A 16,048-nucleotide genomic window follows, 5' to 3' on the forward strand; every position below is an offset into this window, starting at 1 on the left:
CTGCACCTCCTCCAGCCTGAACAAAGCTTTCAGATGTCACTGAATATTAATATTAATAATGGATTCTGTAAATGTTCCAAAGCCTGAAAAATGAATCCTCAAATTCAATGTGATCCAGATTTAGTTCATGTACAACACAGTAATCACATAATTCTTGTGTTCTTCCTAGCAAGGGAGTGGAGATGAGCAGGAGAAAACCAGACCATGGAATCACAGAATCCCAGAATGATTTGGGTTCAAGATCATCTCCTTCCACCCCTGACATGGCAGGGGACATCTCCCACTATCCCAGGCTGTGTCCAGCCAGGCCTTGGGCACTGCCAGGGATCCAGGGGCAGCCCCAGCTGCTCTGGCAATTCCATCCCAGCTCCTCCCCACCCTGCCAGGAACAATTCCTGCCCAAAATCCCACCCAGCCCTGCCCTCTGGCACTGGGAGCCATTCCCTGTGTCCTGTCCCTCCATCCCTTGTCCCCAGTCTCTCTCCAGCTCTCCTGGAGCCCCTTCAGGCCCTGGCAGGGGCTCTGAGCTCTCCCTGGATCCTTCTCCTCTCCAGGTTTTACAATCCCAGTCCTCTCAGCGGAGCAGCTTCAGATATTAGAACAACATTTGTTTCTGGCTTAAATTTCTGGGATTCCTTTAAAGTTTCTGTAAAAGTCAGTTTACAAGTTCTCCTGCTGACACTGTGTCACATGATTTTTAATGGAACAGTTTCAGGAACCTTTTCTATCATACTGCAAACACACAATAAAAAAAGGGATAAAGATTCTTTCCATTTATGACAGGCTCTAACTTTGTCCCTCTCCAGACAAGACCTCTGTCTTAGAGGAAAGCACCCACTTTTTGTTTCTGCTGCCTCTTAAAAACCTCACTGTGCTCCAAGATCTCTGCTGGATGAGTTGGAAATCCCAGCTGTGCAGTTGTTCCTTCACAGGAACAATGAGAAGTTGGATTATGGAACTCAATTCCTCAAGGGGAGAGAGCCCTGAACTCCAGAGGCCCAGGAGTCCACAGAATCACTGAGGTTGGAAAAGACTTCTAAGATCACCAACCATCACCTTGTCAAGTGATAAACCCTGTCCTCAGGTGTCAAACCCAGACACTTTTTGAACAATCCCAGGGATGGGGATTGCACCACTGCCCTGGGCAGCCTGTTCCTCTGCTTGCCAACCCTTTCCATGAAGAAACTTTTCCTCATGTCCAACCTAAACTTCCCCTGGTGCAACTTGAGGCTGTTTCCTGAGCTACCTGCCTTTCCCCTCGTGCAGCTGCACCAGGACACCTCCAACATCACAGAAAACCAACCCAAAGCTGGAGATTTTCCCACCATTCTCAGAGAAACAGGGACTGTGTGTCTCACATCCCCTGCACACCCCTCTGAAAAATTCAGCTGTTTATTCCAGAGCCAATTTATTCAGGTGAGGACAGCACGGCTGTGGCCCAGGATCCTGATAAATGAAATCTATATTCTTGAAGGTCAATAACTCCCAATCTGCTGCCTCACAGATTTCCTGCCTTGGAAGCTTTCCCAGCTTTGCCCAGGACATGGCAAGTCTTCTGGAGAAATGAGTTGTACAGGGAGCTACTACACAGGATTTGTACGAGGTACAACTCATTAATGGGAGAAACAATTTATCTGGAGAGGGTACCAGGGAGAGAAGCTGCTGATACTGGAAGGAAAACGCTTCTTTTATACTCAGGGGTTAAGAAAAATGTGCAGGGCCTAAATTTAGTTGTGTAGACACGAGCTGCAAATTGTTATGGGCAAGACTTTGCAGATGCAGATCTTTTTTAGGGAAAACCCGGCGATTTATTTTTCAAGCTGGATTGCTTGTTGGCCAGAAAGAACTACAGCATGCAATTTAGTTTTTGAGGTTAATAGCAACAAAGGAGGATCTCAGGGTATTTCTGAGCTCCTGCAGAGTTAATGGTCAGGAACAGTGAAATAATCTGGGATAAGAATATTATGGTGCCATATTCTGACGAGTGAGGGACTTTCTAAGGTGGTTAAATTTCAGGTAGTGTTAATTAACCAGCATGAAGGCTCAGTATTTTAAATAAAATGCTAAAACTCAGCACATCTCTATTGTTGGTACTGCATTCAAGATACAGCCAGGTTGGAAACTCTTTAAATAAATAAAAATATTCATTTGGAACACAGCCAGACTCTGTATCCTCCCTCTCCCAAGACTCTCTGTCCTTCCCAGCTCTCAGGACGGCTCTGGGGCTGAGCTGGCCACGAGCCTCACACAGATTTTTGGCAGACAGGTGAATTTCACCACTCACTTGTTAGAGATGGAAGAAAAAGCCATTTGATGTCATCCTACGAGCTGGAAAAAAAAAGGCTTTTAAAGCCAAAGCATGGCATTTGCTGTCTAATTTCAGGTATTTTCTGTTCTGTGGCTGCTGTAAAGCAGTAAAAGCTTTCTGTTTGGAGGAGGAGGAGAGAGAGGAGGAGCAGAAATAAATGAGCAGCGTGCATTAGTTTACCTTCTTCTCCTCAGGACCAACGCTTTCAATTTATTGAGGAGCAGAGGAAAACCTGTCCTGATTTATGGAACCAGCAAACCTGAGCCTGTGGCTGTTCCCACATTTCACCAGGAACAGGAATGCTGCTGCTTCCCTTGTGGCTCCACAAACAAAGCTGGTTTAAAACAACACCTCATCTTTGCCAGGGAGCATTCCCTGCATTCAGGAGTTCCTCAGCATTGATTTCCACCACCTCCCTCCCACAGGAGAAGTGTCACCCCTTCCCTCATCCCTTTATTCCCATCACTGTTTTCCCTTCTCACTTTGGGATATTCTAACCCAACAACTTCCAGGAAAATCCCCGGATCAAGGACTTTGTTGGAAATTACAAAGCTTCAGGAAAACAGAGAGAGGAAACACTTGAGAGCAGTTCAAAGGATGGGTTGGACTGCTGGGATAAGCCTGAGGATAAGGACTGGAAGGGCAAAAGCCAAGAGAGATGGAGACTGGAAAGTGCAGTGCAGTGAAGAAAAGTAATCTGGAGAGAAAAGGATCCCTACACCAGGGAAACAACTTTCCTTTTGGAAAGAAGGAGCTTAGAAGAATAATTCCATAACTAATCAGGAATCAAATTCATGAAGTAGAACAACAGCAAAATGTGAAAGTTGTTTCTCAGAATTGCTCCTTCCCTAAAGGTTGAAGTTGTACTTCAGCTTTATGAAAGGTTGGTTTAAGGACCAAAATAAGATCCAGGCAAAAAAGCAAACTTCCAAAGAGTAAGGGATTAAAAACAGAAATCAAGATGAGGAATCCTAAATGGATCTTGAACTACAAATACCAGGGATGCTCATGGTGAGGGCCAGCATTTTGTTCTCAGCCCACAGGAGGTGCCACATTCCTGCCTTCAGGGCAAGTCCAAGCTCCCTTTTACTCACTTAGAAAATTCTCAGGCACTTCTGGAGCAGAAGCAAAGTATTCACTCCATTCCAGCCTCTGTGTGGAGGATTAAATCTAAATTCACCTGCTCAAGAATGCCAATATTTAAGGGATAAACCTCATGGTTGGCTTTCAATAGACAAGGAAAATGTGAGTTCCCCTGGGAAATTACTCTGCCAAGAGAAAGGGATCCTGATTTTTGAGAGGCTGAACTACACCAGCCTTTAAAAATCAAAAAGACAATGGTTTAAACCCAATTTTAGGAAATCCCTCTGCTCCATTTTTTCTACACAATGTTTTTAACTCCCACATCTCCCTCCTTTCCCAAATCCACAGCTTCCCATCAGGCAGGTTGGGCTGGGAGAGACACAGGCTCACAACTTTAAAACAAAACTCCTGAGCTTCTGCAAAAGCCTGGAAATGGCTCTGCAGCTGTCCAGTGGTCCACACCTCTTGTTGACTTCATGGGAAGGGAAATCAAACAGGTGGGATCTGGAGTGAACTGCCAGGCAAGGACCCAGCTGGGTGATCATGGCACAAAATAAACCCCAGGAATTGTTTTGGGAATGGGTTCAGTCTCCCAAAAATGCACAGCAAAGGTTGTTACTGATCACAGAGAGGTGAAGAAGCTGCTGGGCTACATCAGCAAACTGCTGAAGGAATGCAAGAAGTTGATTTAACTTAATGTCAGAACATCCCAAATGAGAGGATTACCATCAACCTACACTGGAAACCTCCACTTGGAGCTTCCTGACATTTGCAAAATCACATAAAATGAATATTTTCAGCGTATATTGATTTTTTCATTTCCCTTTTCATCGAGTAATGTGAAAAATATTCACCAGCTTGGGTGACCAGAAAATGAGGAGGAATATCTCTAAGTAGGAAAGAGCAGTTTAGAAATGAATCATCCCCACACACACAAAAAATCACACAGGAGTCCTGGAACTGGAGTTGTGCACAGAACTGGTGCTCTGCAGAACAATTCCCAGTGCCTGGCCACCAGAAGGGACCAACAGGGAGCCATAAAGACATAAACCAACAAAATAAAAACAGGCAACTCCTGGTTTTCCTTCCAGACAGGAATAGAAGATTAAAATAAGCTTTAAAATCAGCTCATTCAAATGAGATTCCTCTTGTTCACTCAGGAAAAGCTTTTTGGGCAGCAGGAACTGTCCCCAAGTCACCCCAAACAGCCACTTGGGCACCACCCCAGAATTATATTTTTATAACTTTTATCCCAGTCCAGATTTAAAAAAATTACAATTTTTACCCCAATCCAACTTTTAGCACCACTCATCAACAACTTTTAATTATTGCATTAAGATAAGCTATTAAATTTGACTTTTTAAGCAACATTTCTAACAAAATGACAGAAATTATAGTTCCTATCAAATTTATTCTAGGATTTTAATCTGATGCTGCTAAAAGCACCTGGAAAGGGTGGGCTGTCTGGATAATATTCTAATTCCACCAGAAAACCCCATTTCTGCTCATCCTACAGAGCCTGGTTTTAAACCCCAACTTTACTTTTCTGAAATGTTCTGACAAAGAGATTCCTACTTCTGTACTTGAGTATTTTGTGCCTGAAATATCCAAATACTGATCCATGCCTGTCTCCCACATTAACCCCCTTCCTCTCCAACACCAAATAATGCCAAATGCAAATCCCTTCTGCATTAAAAGATGCAATTGCAATGAAATGTCCTCATCCCAGGATATTTATGATATGAACCACAGACATTCAGGCCCTGAGGGAATTATTTTTGTGTACACAAGGAAAAAACAAGGGGAGCTGAAGGATTCTTTTAGCTCTTGTAACTGCCAGAAAAAATCCTCTGAATTACATGAATCACTTTTTTATTTACTCCATGCCATCATATGCCCATACATTTACCCTTAAGAGAGGAGTTATAAATGTACCATTGATTTCTTTAGACTTTTCTTTTTGGTAGTATCATTATCTCTAAGTGCTTCCTGAAGGTCACTGGATGCAAACTATGTTTACTATTAAATTTATAAGTTCAAGAGAAAAGCAATGAAATACATTTGCACTTTTTTCTTCCCTTTTTTTTACCTTGCCCTTGTCAAAGTAATGGATAATTTCTTGATAGAGCTGATCTTTCAGCTGTCCTTGAGTAGCAGCTTGGTATCCATCCCGCTGGGTAAGATGTGCTGCACATGCTTCTTCTGACCACTAAATCACACACAAAAAAGAAAAAGGGGAAAAGTGAAAGCAAATCCAAAGTATGAGTTCTGAAGCGAAATTAAAAAAAAAATAAATCTTTATTTAAAAATATTTTAAAAATTCTTTATTTAAAGAAGTGATACTGCAGTTAATGCACCAACAAAGGGATTTTTCCCAGTTGTGCCCTTTGCTTCCTTGGGCACAAGGAGCATTTATCTGGATGTTGTAATTGGAGGTTAATTACATCCATCAGCTGCAAGGGAGCTTCTGGAGGTGGCTTCTCAACTTGGTGAGTTTGATGAGAGTGACCTTGGCCTGCTGATGGCTACAACCCGCTGGGGACACAGTGAACACTGGGTGTGAGAGAAACCCTGGAGCCCAGCTCCATCAGCACAAAGGGAAGGGCAGCAGGCAGGGAAATGAGATGGCTCCACCTCACTGAGGACCTCCAGAGACAGGGAAAGAATAATTAACTTTATCCAGCCTGTCTGCAATTAGCAGCTCTGCCTCTTCCAGCAGATGCCTGATGGATCAAGGGGAAGATGTCAGTCATAGGAATCATGGAATGGTTTGGGTTGGAAGGGAGCTTAAAGCCCATCCAGATCCACCTCCTGCCATGGCCAGGGACACCTTCCCCTGTCCCAGCTGCTCCAGCCCCAATGTCCAGCCTGGCCTTGGGCACTGCCAGGGATCCAGGGGCAGCCCCAGTTGCTCTGGGCAACTTCCAGATTAATTTCCAGAATTATTGCTGCTTTACCTCCTATATATTATTAAATTTCACCCAATCACTTGTTGATTTGGCCAAAATGTTTGTGTTTGGGTCATGCAGCCAGCTCTGACAGCTTTGTTCTGAACTCTGTTTCTGAGCAACACAAACTGCTGGAGTCTGCAGTGTGATGGTGTTTTTTTTCAGCATGCTAAGAGCTGCTGTCTTCTGTTAGTTTTGAACACCTCAATTTTGAGAAAAAGGGTTGAAAACACAACAAAAGTCTCTCTTCTTGAGTGTGCTTCATCAGCTTGCAGTAATTTGGCCTCTCTCTCTCCACAGACAGAGCTTTCTTGCAGATTTAAAGGTGAAATTCTCACACGCTCTCAGGCTTGCCCTCGATGTGATCCCATTAAAATCAGGGGGATGAAATATCTGCCTGTGATGAGTGTCATTGAAAATCCTGCCCTGAGGCTTGACAGAAAAACTCAATTGCTCAGTTACACACCCCCCAATATCGCTGCTCCTCAGGCTACACTGAACTCCTCCCTCCACTGAGGGCTGCAGGAGCAGGGACTGAGACAGAGATTGATACACTTTTATAATACACTAATTCCAGCCTCTAATGAAATTATAAACAAACATCCACTCAGGGATGGAAATCTGTGATAAATCCTGCTCTGGCATTTGCTGTCTGCTATTGATTTGTATTAGAAGGACAGAAAAATGGATATTTCTTCCCATGAAGTTCTTGCACTGAATTCAAGAGTACATTAAGTGAGACACTCACCTGCTCTCTGACACATTTCCTAAGAAAAGCCACACCTGGCTGAACTTTAATTTGAGGTCACAGAAAGTAAGTTGTCTAACAAGTTCAAGCCATGCCAGGTGAAAGTTTGAGTGACATTTTATGGCATGGTTTATTCCATCATTTATTTAGGAACACAGCCCCCATGGAAGGGAATGAATCCTTCATCCTGTCTGAAAGGTTCATCCATGTGAAGTGGGCACAGTGCTTTTGCACTCCAAATGCATCTTAGAGATGTTTCCTTGTGTAATAACCCTCTAATGATTTTAAAATACAGTAAATACATTTCAGAGTGTCTTAATTTAAATTGCACATGTACACTCTGCACCACATTTAGTCTTTTTATGGCTTGGATGCAGTTTACTCAGCTCTGAAGTACGAATAATTCTCAGTGCATCCATCAGAAGGATCTCATTTAACACCTTCCCCTTTTCAACTTTTCAAAATAGGTATTTGACACTCCCACTTTGCTGGGGATTGCTGAAATTAAAGCCAGGACTGCTGAGAACAGTTGGCTGCTGAGGATAAAGAGGGGCACAGCAGGTTTGCAGTAACACAATCCCAGGCTGCTTTGGGTGGGGAGGGACTGAAATCCCATCTTGTTCCATCCCCTGCTATGGGAAGGGAAACTTCCTCTGGATCAGGAGGCTGCAGCACACTCGCCAGTGGAATGGGCAGGACATCAAGGGGAAAATGAAATTCTCATTTATTCTGCCCCTTACTCTGCTCCTGGGGGAGCTGTGTCCTTGAGGGGTGTGGGAAGAGATCCCTGAGGGGGAAAGATTTCACTGCAGGTTGTGAAATGTGAGGAATACAAACAGAACTAAATTAAACTCCTCCAAAACCTCTGATTCTTATCACACTGAGATTTTTTACTTTTCCCATTAACTGCTTTTCAAAATTAAAACATAAACCTAGGAATTCAGCGATGATCCAGCTGTATTAAATGTGATTTCACAACACAAGTGTCTGCTGGCAAGAGCAGCATCTTCCTAAATGATAACCAGGAGAGCCAAGGGGGTACCTGCTCCCACATTTGTGACATAAGCACGTAAAAAAGCTGCATGATAGAGACAACATCTCTCCACAATGTTTTCAGGGAGATTAATGCTCCTGAAGTACAGCTTCACTCCATTCCTGGCTGGCAGTGGATAGTTAAACACTCAAATGCTTTATTTCAGGCACTTTCTGCAGCTAACATGTTATTTGTGCATATTGCAGGCTACACCAAAGAGAAGCAATATTGTTTGTGCCTCTTCAAATGTGCTATAAACTGGGTAACACTGCATTAAAATTATATGCACCTTTTAAAGGCATGAACTTGGAAAGAAGGCCATTTGAATCTCTCTGCAATTTTCTGAAATCCAAACTGAATCGGTTACAAACACCCAAGAGCACTCGAGAACGGGCTCCAGTATTCCAGGCACAAAAAGATCTGTGGAGAGCTCGTTTACTAAAATACCTGGTATGGGGCTTTCACATACTGTACAGTCTGGGTATTTGCAATTTGGGATTTTGTGGTGCTGATCTGACCACGTTCCCCTCACTCCAGCTCAAGATGCAGCTCTGCCATGCAGTGAAGTGTTGCTTTCCTCTGTGTGGGAATCCCATGTGCAAAGGAGAGCTCAGCACAGAGCTGTCCATCAGCTTCAAGTGCAGATGTCCTGAGTGCCCAACACGCCCCTGGCTGGCTCCTGCTGGGATTTCCCAGGCTTGGGATGTGTTTTGGGGCTTACCTTGAGGAGCTTGGCGTGCAGGAGCAAGGTGTAGGCAGCCTCTGTGTAGTTATCACACTCCTTGTGCAGGTCACACAGCTTGTACAGGTACCTGCCAGCAACAGAAACACTGGCTCTTAAAAAGAGTGGGTTCAAGATGTTACTCAGTAATTTAATTTGAAGATTACAAGAGTTCAAGTCTATCTTCAAACAAATAAATATTTGTGGGGTTGGTTGAAGTTCCCAATTCTGTGTGCAGACAACCATCAGGACCATTTGCATTTCCACTGTGCTGTTTTTAATGGACACTCAGGGAATCGTGGGATCATTAAGGTTGGAAAAGTCCTCCAAGACTGAGTCCAATCTTTGACTGAACACCAGGAGAATGACTTGTGATGAGCAATAAATCCAATCCAGATTTTGTGCAAGACAGAGCACTCTTATACAAGTTCAGCTATGGGGACAGAAATAAGTTTTATTAACTTCAGTATCATCACACCTCTGGCAGGGGATTCTCTTCATTTGTTTGATGATTTTTACACTGACAATTAAAAAATCCCCACAAAACTATTAAAATTTGTATTTTGAAAAAGCCAGTGGAAATACTTTTAAGTTTGATATTCATTATAAGTTTGTTAACAGAAATTGGAGAGACTTTGGATGGGGGTTTGAGAGGGAGAGACAATTTGTCTTTATAGAGATGCTGCACAGGGCAGACTTAAATAATAAGAAATAACTTAATAGTTTTCTCAATTATCAATCCTGCCATTTCCTATTCTTTTTGCAAACTTCTAAAAGACAAATTAAAACCATTTAAACAACAAGAAGAGATTGATGAGTAAAAATTCTTCCAAAAAGATAACAAGCACCTGGGAATGAATGACAAGTAACATTTAAATGTGCATTAAAACCACAAACTTCATCATTTTAGCGCAACAGTCAGCCAAAGCACAAATGGGGGGCTGTGAACACACAGTATTTCCATCTTTACTTAGTCTGAAAAGAGATTTTGAAGGCTTTAAGTTTAAAGTAAGTATCAGTCAGGTATTATTTAAGAATTGTTTTTATTCCAAGTCAGATATTTTGTACCTCACCAGGAGGAAACGTCATTTCTTTGCTCAGCTTTGCCTTATTTGTTTTCTTCATGAGCAGAAGAATTGTGGCTCCTGAGTATTTCAGTGCTCATTGTAATGGGACTGAAGGACTCGGAGAAAGGGGACAGAGATAATCTCCTGACTTTCACTTCCAGCACTCTGTTCCTGGTGCAGATAAGCTTTTGAATTACTTCAGGTTCAGCTAAGGTGTGATTTTTCATTACTCTTCTCCTCCAGCCCCCAAGTGACTGCTTAATATGAACTTAAATTCCCCAATTACAGAGCCTGTGTCAGGCAGTTTGTCACCAGTCATGTTTACAAACCTTATGTACATCTCTTCCCTCTCGATCTCCTTGTAGAAATTCTGAAAAACAACATAATTTGGTTACAAAGTCTTTGATTTCACACTTTGGAATGTACACAGAACACGCTCCAAATTAAAAATTCATAATTGCGTAATGTCAACCTCCAAACTGCAAAATGAAATTTGCCTCCAGTGATGGAACACAAGTTATTTAACTCAGAAAATCAAATGCTGGGATGTTTCATGTTGCACTGGTTTAGGGCTTCTGTCTCATTGCAAAGGTTAAGAATTTGCAAGAACAATACTGCTGGAAATTTGCTGCTGGCATTTGCAAGTCACACATCATTAACCATTTTCAGCTGAAAATTTTCTAATATACAACAAACCCATCATTTTTAAGCAACAGTTGTTCTATGGATTGAAAACTCGGAATCTTAGTTGAGCAATACATCATCTGCTCTTGGATTCTAACAGTTTCCTTGGAAATACAGAGTTGGATTGGTGTTATTTATCTGGTTTCATATGTCACACATTAGCATCGCTCTCCTCTGAGTGCCTCCAGCCTTGAGATAAACTGGTTAACAGTGCAAATATTGGAAATGCAAAATATGATAAACTGGGGGAGAGATTCAAGGCATTTCTGAATCTAATTTCAAGTTTGCCTCCAAAATTTAAAATATATCTGAGAAAACAAAATACCAAGAAAGTCCTGCTTCACTGCATTAAATATATTTCAATGCTAAATTAAAGAAGTTTGAGGAGGCACTAAAAGAGCACAAACCCAGTACTAGAAGTGGAATAAGTGCAATATAAAAGTGATCCCTTTAAAGAGAACTGAATGCAAGACAGAATCCACATTTCACAGAGGAATGATTGGTTATTCCAGGGGTATTTAAATTGATACAACTGCTTTTAAGTTCTGGGTTCAATTCAGATAACAAACTACCAAGGCCACCAGTGCTCCACGTCCCCAAGTGCCACATCCACACGGATTTTAAATCCCTCCAGGGATGGGGAGTCCAGCACTGCCCAGGGCAGCTGTGCCAGGGCTGGGCATGAAGGAATTTTCCAGGCAGGAATTTTCCCAAATATCCCCCCTGAGCCTGCCCTGGCCCAGCCTGAGCTGTTCCCTCTCCTCCTGTCCCTGTTCCCTGGGAGCAGATCCCAAATCCCCCCGGCTGTCCCCTCCTGCCAGGGACTTGTGCAGAGCCAGAAATTCCCCCTGAGCCTCCTTTGCTCCAGCCTGAGCCCCTTCCCAGCTCCCTCAGGAATTCTCCAGCCCCTTCCCAGCTCCCTCAGGAATTCTCCAGCCCCTTTCCAGCTCCCTCAGGAATTCTCCAGCCCCTTCCCAGCTCCCTCAGGAATTCTCCAGCCCCTTCCCAGCTCCCTCAGCCCCTCCTGGGGCTCCAGCCCCTTCCTCATCAGCTGTGGCTCAAGTGCACAAAGATCAAACCCTCCAGGTTAAACTACAGCCAGTGCAGCCAAATTTAATCCCAGGAAAACCTCAGGATCAATAAAGTCCCAATTAGGAGCTCTTTGAGACCTCACGTGGGAATTGTGCCGACTTTCAGCCGTGGGCTGGGTTTTTGCAAAGGCATGAATTTCACTTCAGGTACTTGGAGAATGATGAAAAGGCTGAGTGGGCCCTGGAGGGAGAAGGGGAGTGTAAAATCAAGCTGAAGTTTGAAATCACGGCGACTGAAAGCGACGGAAAATTCCGCCCCGCGTCCCTTCCCGGCGACTCCAGTGGCTGCAGCAGACCTGAGCTCGGTGTCTCACGGTGACTGCACCTGACAGCAGCAAATCACCCACAGAATCCATCATCTGCACATGCCTGACAAATTCAGCTGCCCAAATCCAGCATCAGGAGATGCTGTTGGGAGAAAACACCTGGAGAAAACAAACCCGATCCCCAAGTGTCCCACGGCTTCCCCACGGGGACGGCGAGAATTCCTGGGGGAGGCTCCAAATGTTCTGATCAAGGGAAGGAGAAACAACTTCACCTTCCCAAGGAAATTTTCCCAGTTTGACAGAGAGCCTGTGGTGACTGTGATTTGTTGTTTCCCATCCTGCTTGGAGAACTGGCAGGATTTTCCACCCTGCTTGGGAGGACGCCGTGACCTTTCTGCGGGCACCTGCTGCATCACCAGCTGCTGACAGCTCCCCAAGTCCCTCCTCTTTGCCCATTTCCCAAACATTCTGATGCTTTCTGATGTGCAAAGAGAGGAAAAACAAACTAAAAATAAGCCAAATTTCAGATTTGATGCCTCCATCTCCTCTCCTGCTCCAGTGGGCACCGTTTTGTTTATGGCTGATGCGATGGGCCGGTGTAAAGGCTGCACTGCACGAGGCCAGGACTGCATTAAAAGCAAAAAAAAAGCTAAAAACTACATTATATGCAAAAAAAAAATATCCTGCAAATACATAAATATCTATTTTCCTGAACAAAATCCATCACCCAGATCATATAAATGATAAACACTGGCTGTGCCTCATGTATTTAAGCAAAATCAAAGCTTTGATGATGATCTGGGGTGGAAAGCTTGGAATCTTCAGTGGCAAACAGTGCTAGTGGAAAAATCAAATTTAGTTCATGTTATTTTGGAGTCCCTGAAAGTTATTTTTCATGGGTGCTGATTTTGGGGTTATAAAATCCCATTTCCTAAATCTCTAAATTTCTCTAAATCTCAAAATTGTATGAGTGCAATGGGGACAATTATTGCTCCCAACTCCAGCCCAAATGGACCAAGATTTGTGTATGGAGTGGACACTTCCAAAATTTTAGGACCTAAGAGAAGGAAATTTCCTATCAGTGAGGAAAACAAACCAAGCTTTTCCTGCTGTGAATGAAATAGTAACTCTGATTCCTTCAAATAATTTCAATAAAGGGGCTGAGCAGAGAACAGAATATAAATGGGATTGCAACTCCATGGAAATTTTGGGAGTAAATGGCAGAGAACTCTGACATTCTGTATGTCAAGTGGTTTTCAGCACAGAGTTGTTTATACATCAATTGTAAATGTCAATGAACAGGCCCTGTAACATTTCTCCTTAAGGCTTTCTGTGGAAACAATTAAAGAAGGGATAATCGATGTTTTCACACATTGGCCTTCACCAAAATAGGAAAAAAAATAGGAAAAAATCCTAAAGAATTCCAAATTTTCCTGAGAATCCCAACAGACACTCTGCTTGACACAAGCCCTTGGTTAAAGGTGCAGGATTTTGAGGGTAATGGGGGTTTGGGTGATTTTTGGTGGTTCTCTGGTGATTTTGTAGTAACTGTGGCAATGTTGTGATGATTCTGCAGGAATTTTGTGGTGATTTTGCAGTTATTTTGTGGTGATTTTTTGGCAATTCTGTAGAGATTTTGTGGTGATTTGTGGTTATTTTGTGGTGGTTTTGTAGTGGTTTCATAGCACATTTGTGGCAATTTTGTGGTGATTCTGCAGTGATTTTGTGACAGTTTTGTGGTGGTTTCATAGCACATTTGTGGCAATTGTGAGGTGATTTTGCAGTGATTTTGTGGTGATTTTGCACTGATTCTGTGGTGCTTTGGTAGTAGTTTCATAGCGAATTTGTGGAGATTTTGCAGTGATTTTGTGGTGATTTGGCAGTGCTTTTGTGGTGGCTTCACAGTGAATTTTTGGTGGTTTCACAGTGAATTTGTGGTGATTTTGCAGTGATTTGGTGGAGATTTTGGGGTGATTTTGCAGTGATTTTGTGTGATTTGATGGTGATTTTACAGTAATTTTGCAGTGATTTTGCAGTGATTTTGCAGTGATTTTGCAGTGATTTTGTGGTGATTTTGCAGTGATTTTGCAGTGATTTTGCAGTGATTTTGTGGTGATTTTGCAGTGATTTTGTGGTGATTTTGCAGTGATTTTGCAGTGATTTTGCAGTGATTTTGTGGTGATTTGGTGGTGATTTGGTGGTGATTTTGCAGTGATTTTGTGGTGATTTGCAGTGATTTTGCAGTGATTTTGCAGTGATTTTGTGGTGATTTTGTGATTTTGCAGTGATTTTGTGGTGATTTTGCAGTGATTTTGTGGTGATTTGCAGTGGTTTTGTGGTGATTTTGCAGTGATTTTGTGGTGATTTTGTGGTGATTTGGCAGTGATTTGGCAGTGATTTTGCAGTGATTTTGCAGTGATTTGGCAGTGATTTGGCAGTGATTTTGCAGTGATTTTGCAGTGATTCTGCAGTGATTTTGTGGTGATTTGGCAGTGATTTGGCAGTGATTTTGCAGTGATTTTGCAGTGATTTTGTGGTGATTTGCAGTGATTTTGCAGCGATTTTGCAGTGATTCTGCAGTGATTTTGCAGCGATTTTGCAGTGATTTGTGGTTGTCCTGCTCACCAGCACGTTGACAGTGCAGCTCATGCGGTTCTCCTTGTTCTCATCGTGCATGATGGTCCTGTAGTCCAACAGCCGCTCCATCAGCCGCACCACCAGCTTCACAAAAGTCTCCCCACTCTTGGCCAGGTATTTGTGCTTCCTGCAGTGCTCCAGGAGACTGAAAAACCAATTAAGTTCGCCTTGTTAATCACACACGGAGAAAAACCTTGACTCAGGTGCAGTTTTAAATATTGCTCATCGTTAACAGATTTTAATTATTTCTGGGCTACAAAGTTCATTGTAGTCTAATTGCTCTCTCTCCTGACTTCCCTGTGACATAAATTTTGCTGCTGATCAACACTTACATTTTGTCAAATAACACTTTGTACTGCTCATCTCCACGGCCTCCTTCCACTTCGTGATCCAGCTTGGTGATGATCTCGTTTTCGAACTGTAATTAAACAAAGCAAGCGTAAATAATCAGCTGGCAAATATTTCACTTTATTACTGTAGCCTCCATGCCTCACAGATTGGTTGGGTGCCTCAGTGAGATGTTCAGCCCCTGGTTTGAAGCTTGATTGACTTTTAGAGTTTGCAGTCTCTGGTTTTAGACTCTCCACGGTGATCCCCTGCCCTACAAGGACTTCTCTGGTTAAAGGAATCGCTGGTCATGCTGTTAAATGAAGTGTAAATATTTGTATTATGGAAAACTAAAGAAGGAGATTAATGCCAGGAATTGAGGGCAGGGAGAAAGGAGGCACAGAATGTCCCCAGCAACAGAACTAAACACAAAAATGCTGGATGCTCTCTGAGAGAGGAAAGGCAACACCTGAGGCTGGATAACCCTGCTGGATGCACTCCCCAGCATCCCTGACATCCCTTTTCAGCACACAGACACTGACTGGAGGACACAACCTGATAAAGCTGTTAATAAACCCTGCAGAAGAGAAGGGAGTAGTTTCAAACAGCTCCAGAATAATTTTATGTGGGCAATATTAAAAGAACACAAACTTAAGAGGCCATCAGAATATGTTTTAAATGCAAACTGGGCAATTCCCTGGATTTTTGATGTTTACAGAGGGTTTTAGCTGCTGCTAGGAATGGATGTGAACTGTTAGTGGAGGAAGGCTCACTCTAGGCCTGCTGCTCTGTAAGGAATCAGTGAAGGCACCCAATTCCTAATTCTTCATTAAATAAGCACAGCCACAGGATTAAAGACACATCTCAGCAGGAGAGGCTGGGTGAGCTGGGAGCCCGTGGCAGGGCTGAGTGGGAGCCCAGTGCTCACACTGGGTGACAGGACAGGTGTCACCAGGTATTTTCACTGTCTCTTGCTTAAGCCACCCCTAAGGATGCTGAGGAGAAGCAAAGGGCCCCTGCACAAAAACAAAGAGTACCAACATTTTGTAAATGTCAAGAGATGTACTTTGCATCTGCAGGTGACATTAACAGCACATAATGTACCATGGAGAAAGAATGGATTGTCTGGATCTTA

General features: G+C 43.0%; 1 protein-coding gene across 2 annotated transcripts in view; it reads right to left on the reverse strand.

Moving 5' to 3' along the window:
* DOCK1 (dedicator of cytokinesis 1) overlaps positions 1-16,048 on the reverse strand; it is a 264,360-nt gene that overhangs the window by 44,133 nt on the left and 204,179 nt on the right. For both annotated transcript variants that reach the window (XM_086900707.1, XM_086900708.1), the window contains exons 34-38: positions 14,919-15,004; positions 14,575-14,731; positions 10,238-10,278; positions 8,842-8,932; positions 5,481-5,600 (exon numbers count right to left, since the gene is read on the reverse strand). In XM_086900707.1, the coding sequence (XP_086756833.1) occupies positions 5,481-5,600; positions 8,842-8,932; positions 10,238-10,278; positions 14,575-14,731; positions 14,919-15,004 (495 nt within the window). The remainder of the gene's footprint in view (positions 1-5,480; positions 5,601-8,841; positions 8,933-10,237; positions 10,279-14,574; positions 14,732-14,918; positions 15,005-16,048) is intronic.

Source organism: Cyanistes caeruleus, chromosome 8 (genome assembly GCF_971803275.1).
Source record: "Cyanistes caeruleus chromosome 8, bCyaCae1.hap1.1, whole genome shotgun sequence".
Taxonomy (NCBI): domain Eukaryota; kingdom Metazoa; phylum Chordata; class Aves; order Passeriformes; family Paridae; genus Cyanistes; species Cyanistes caeruleus.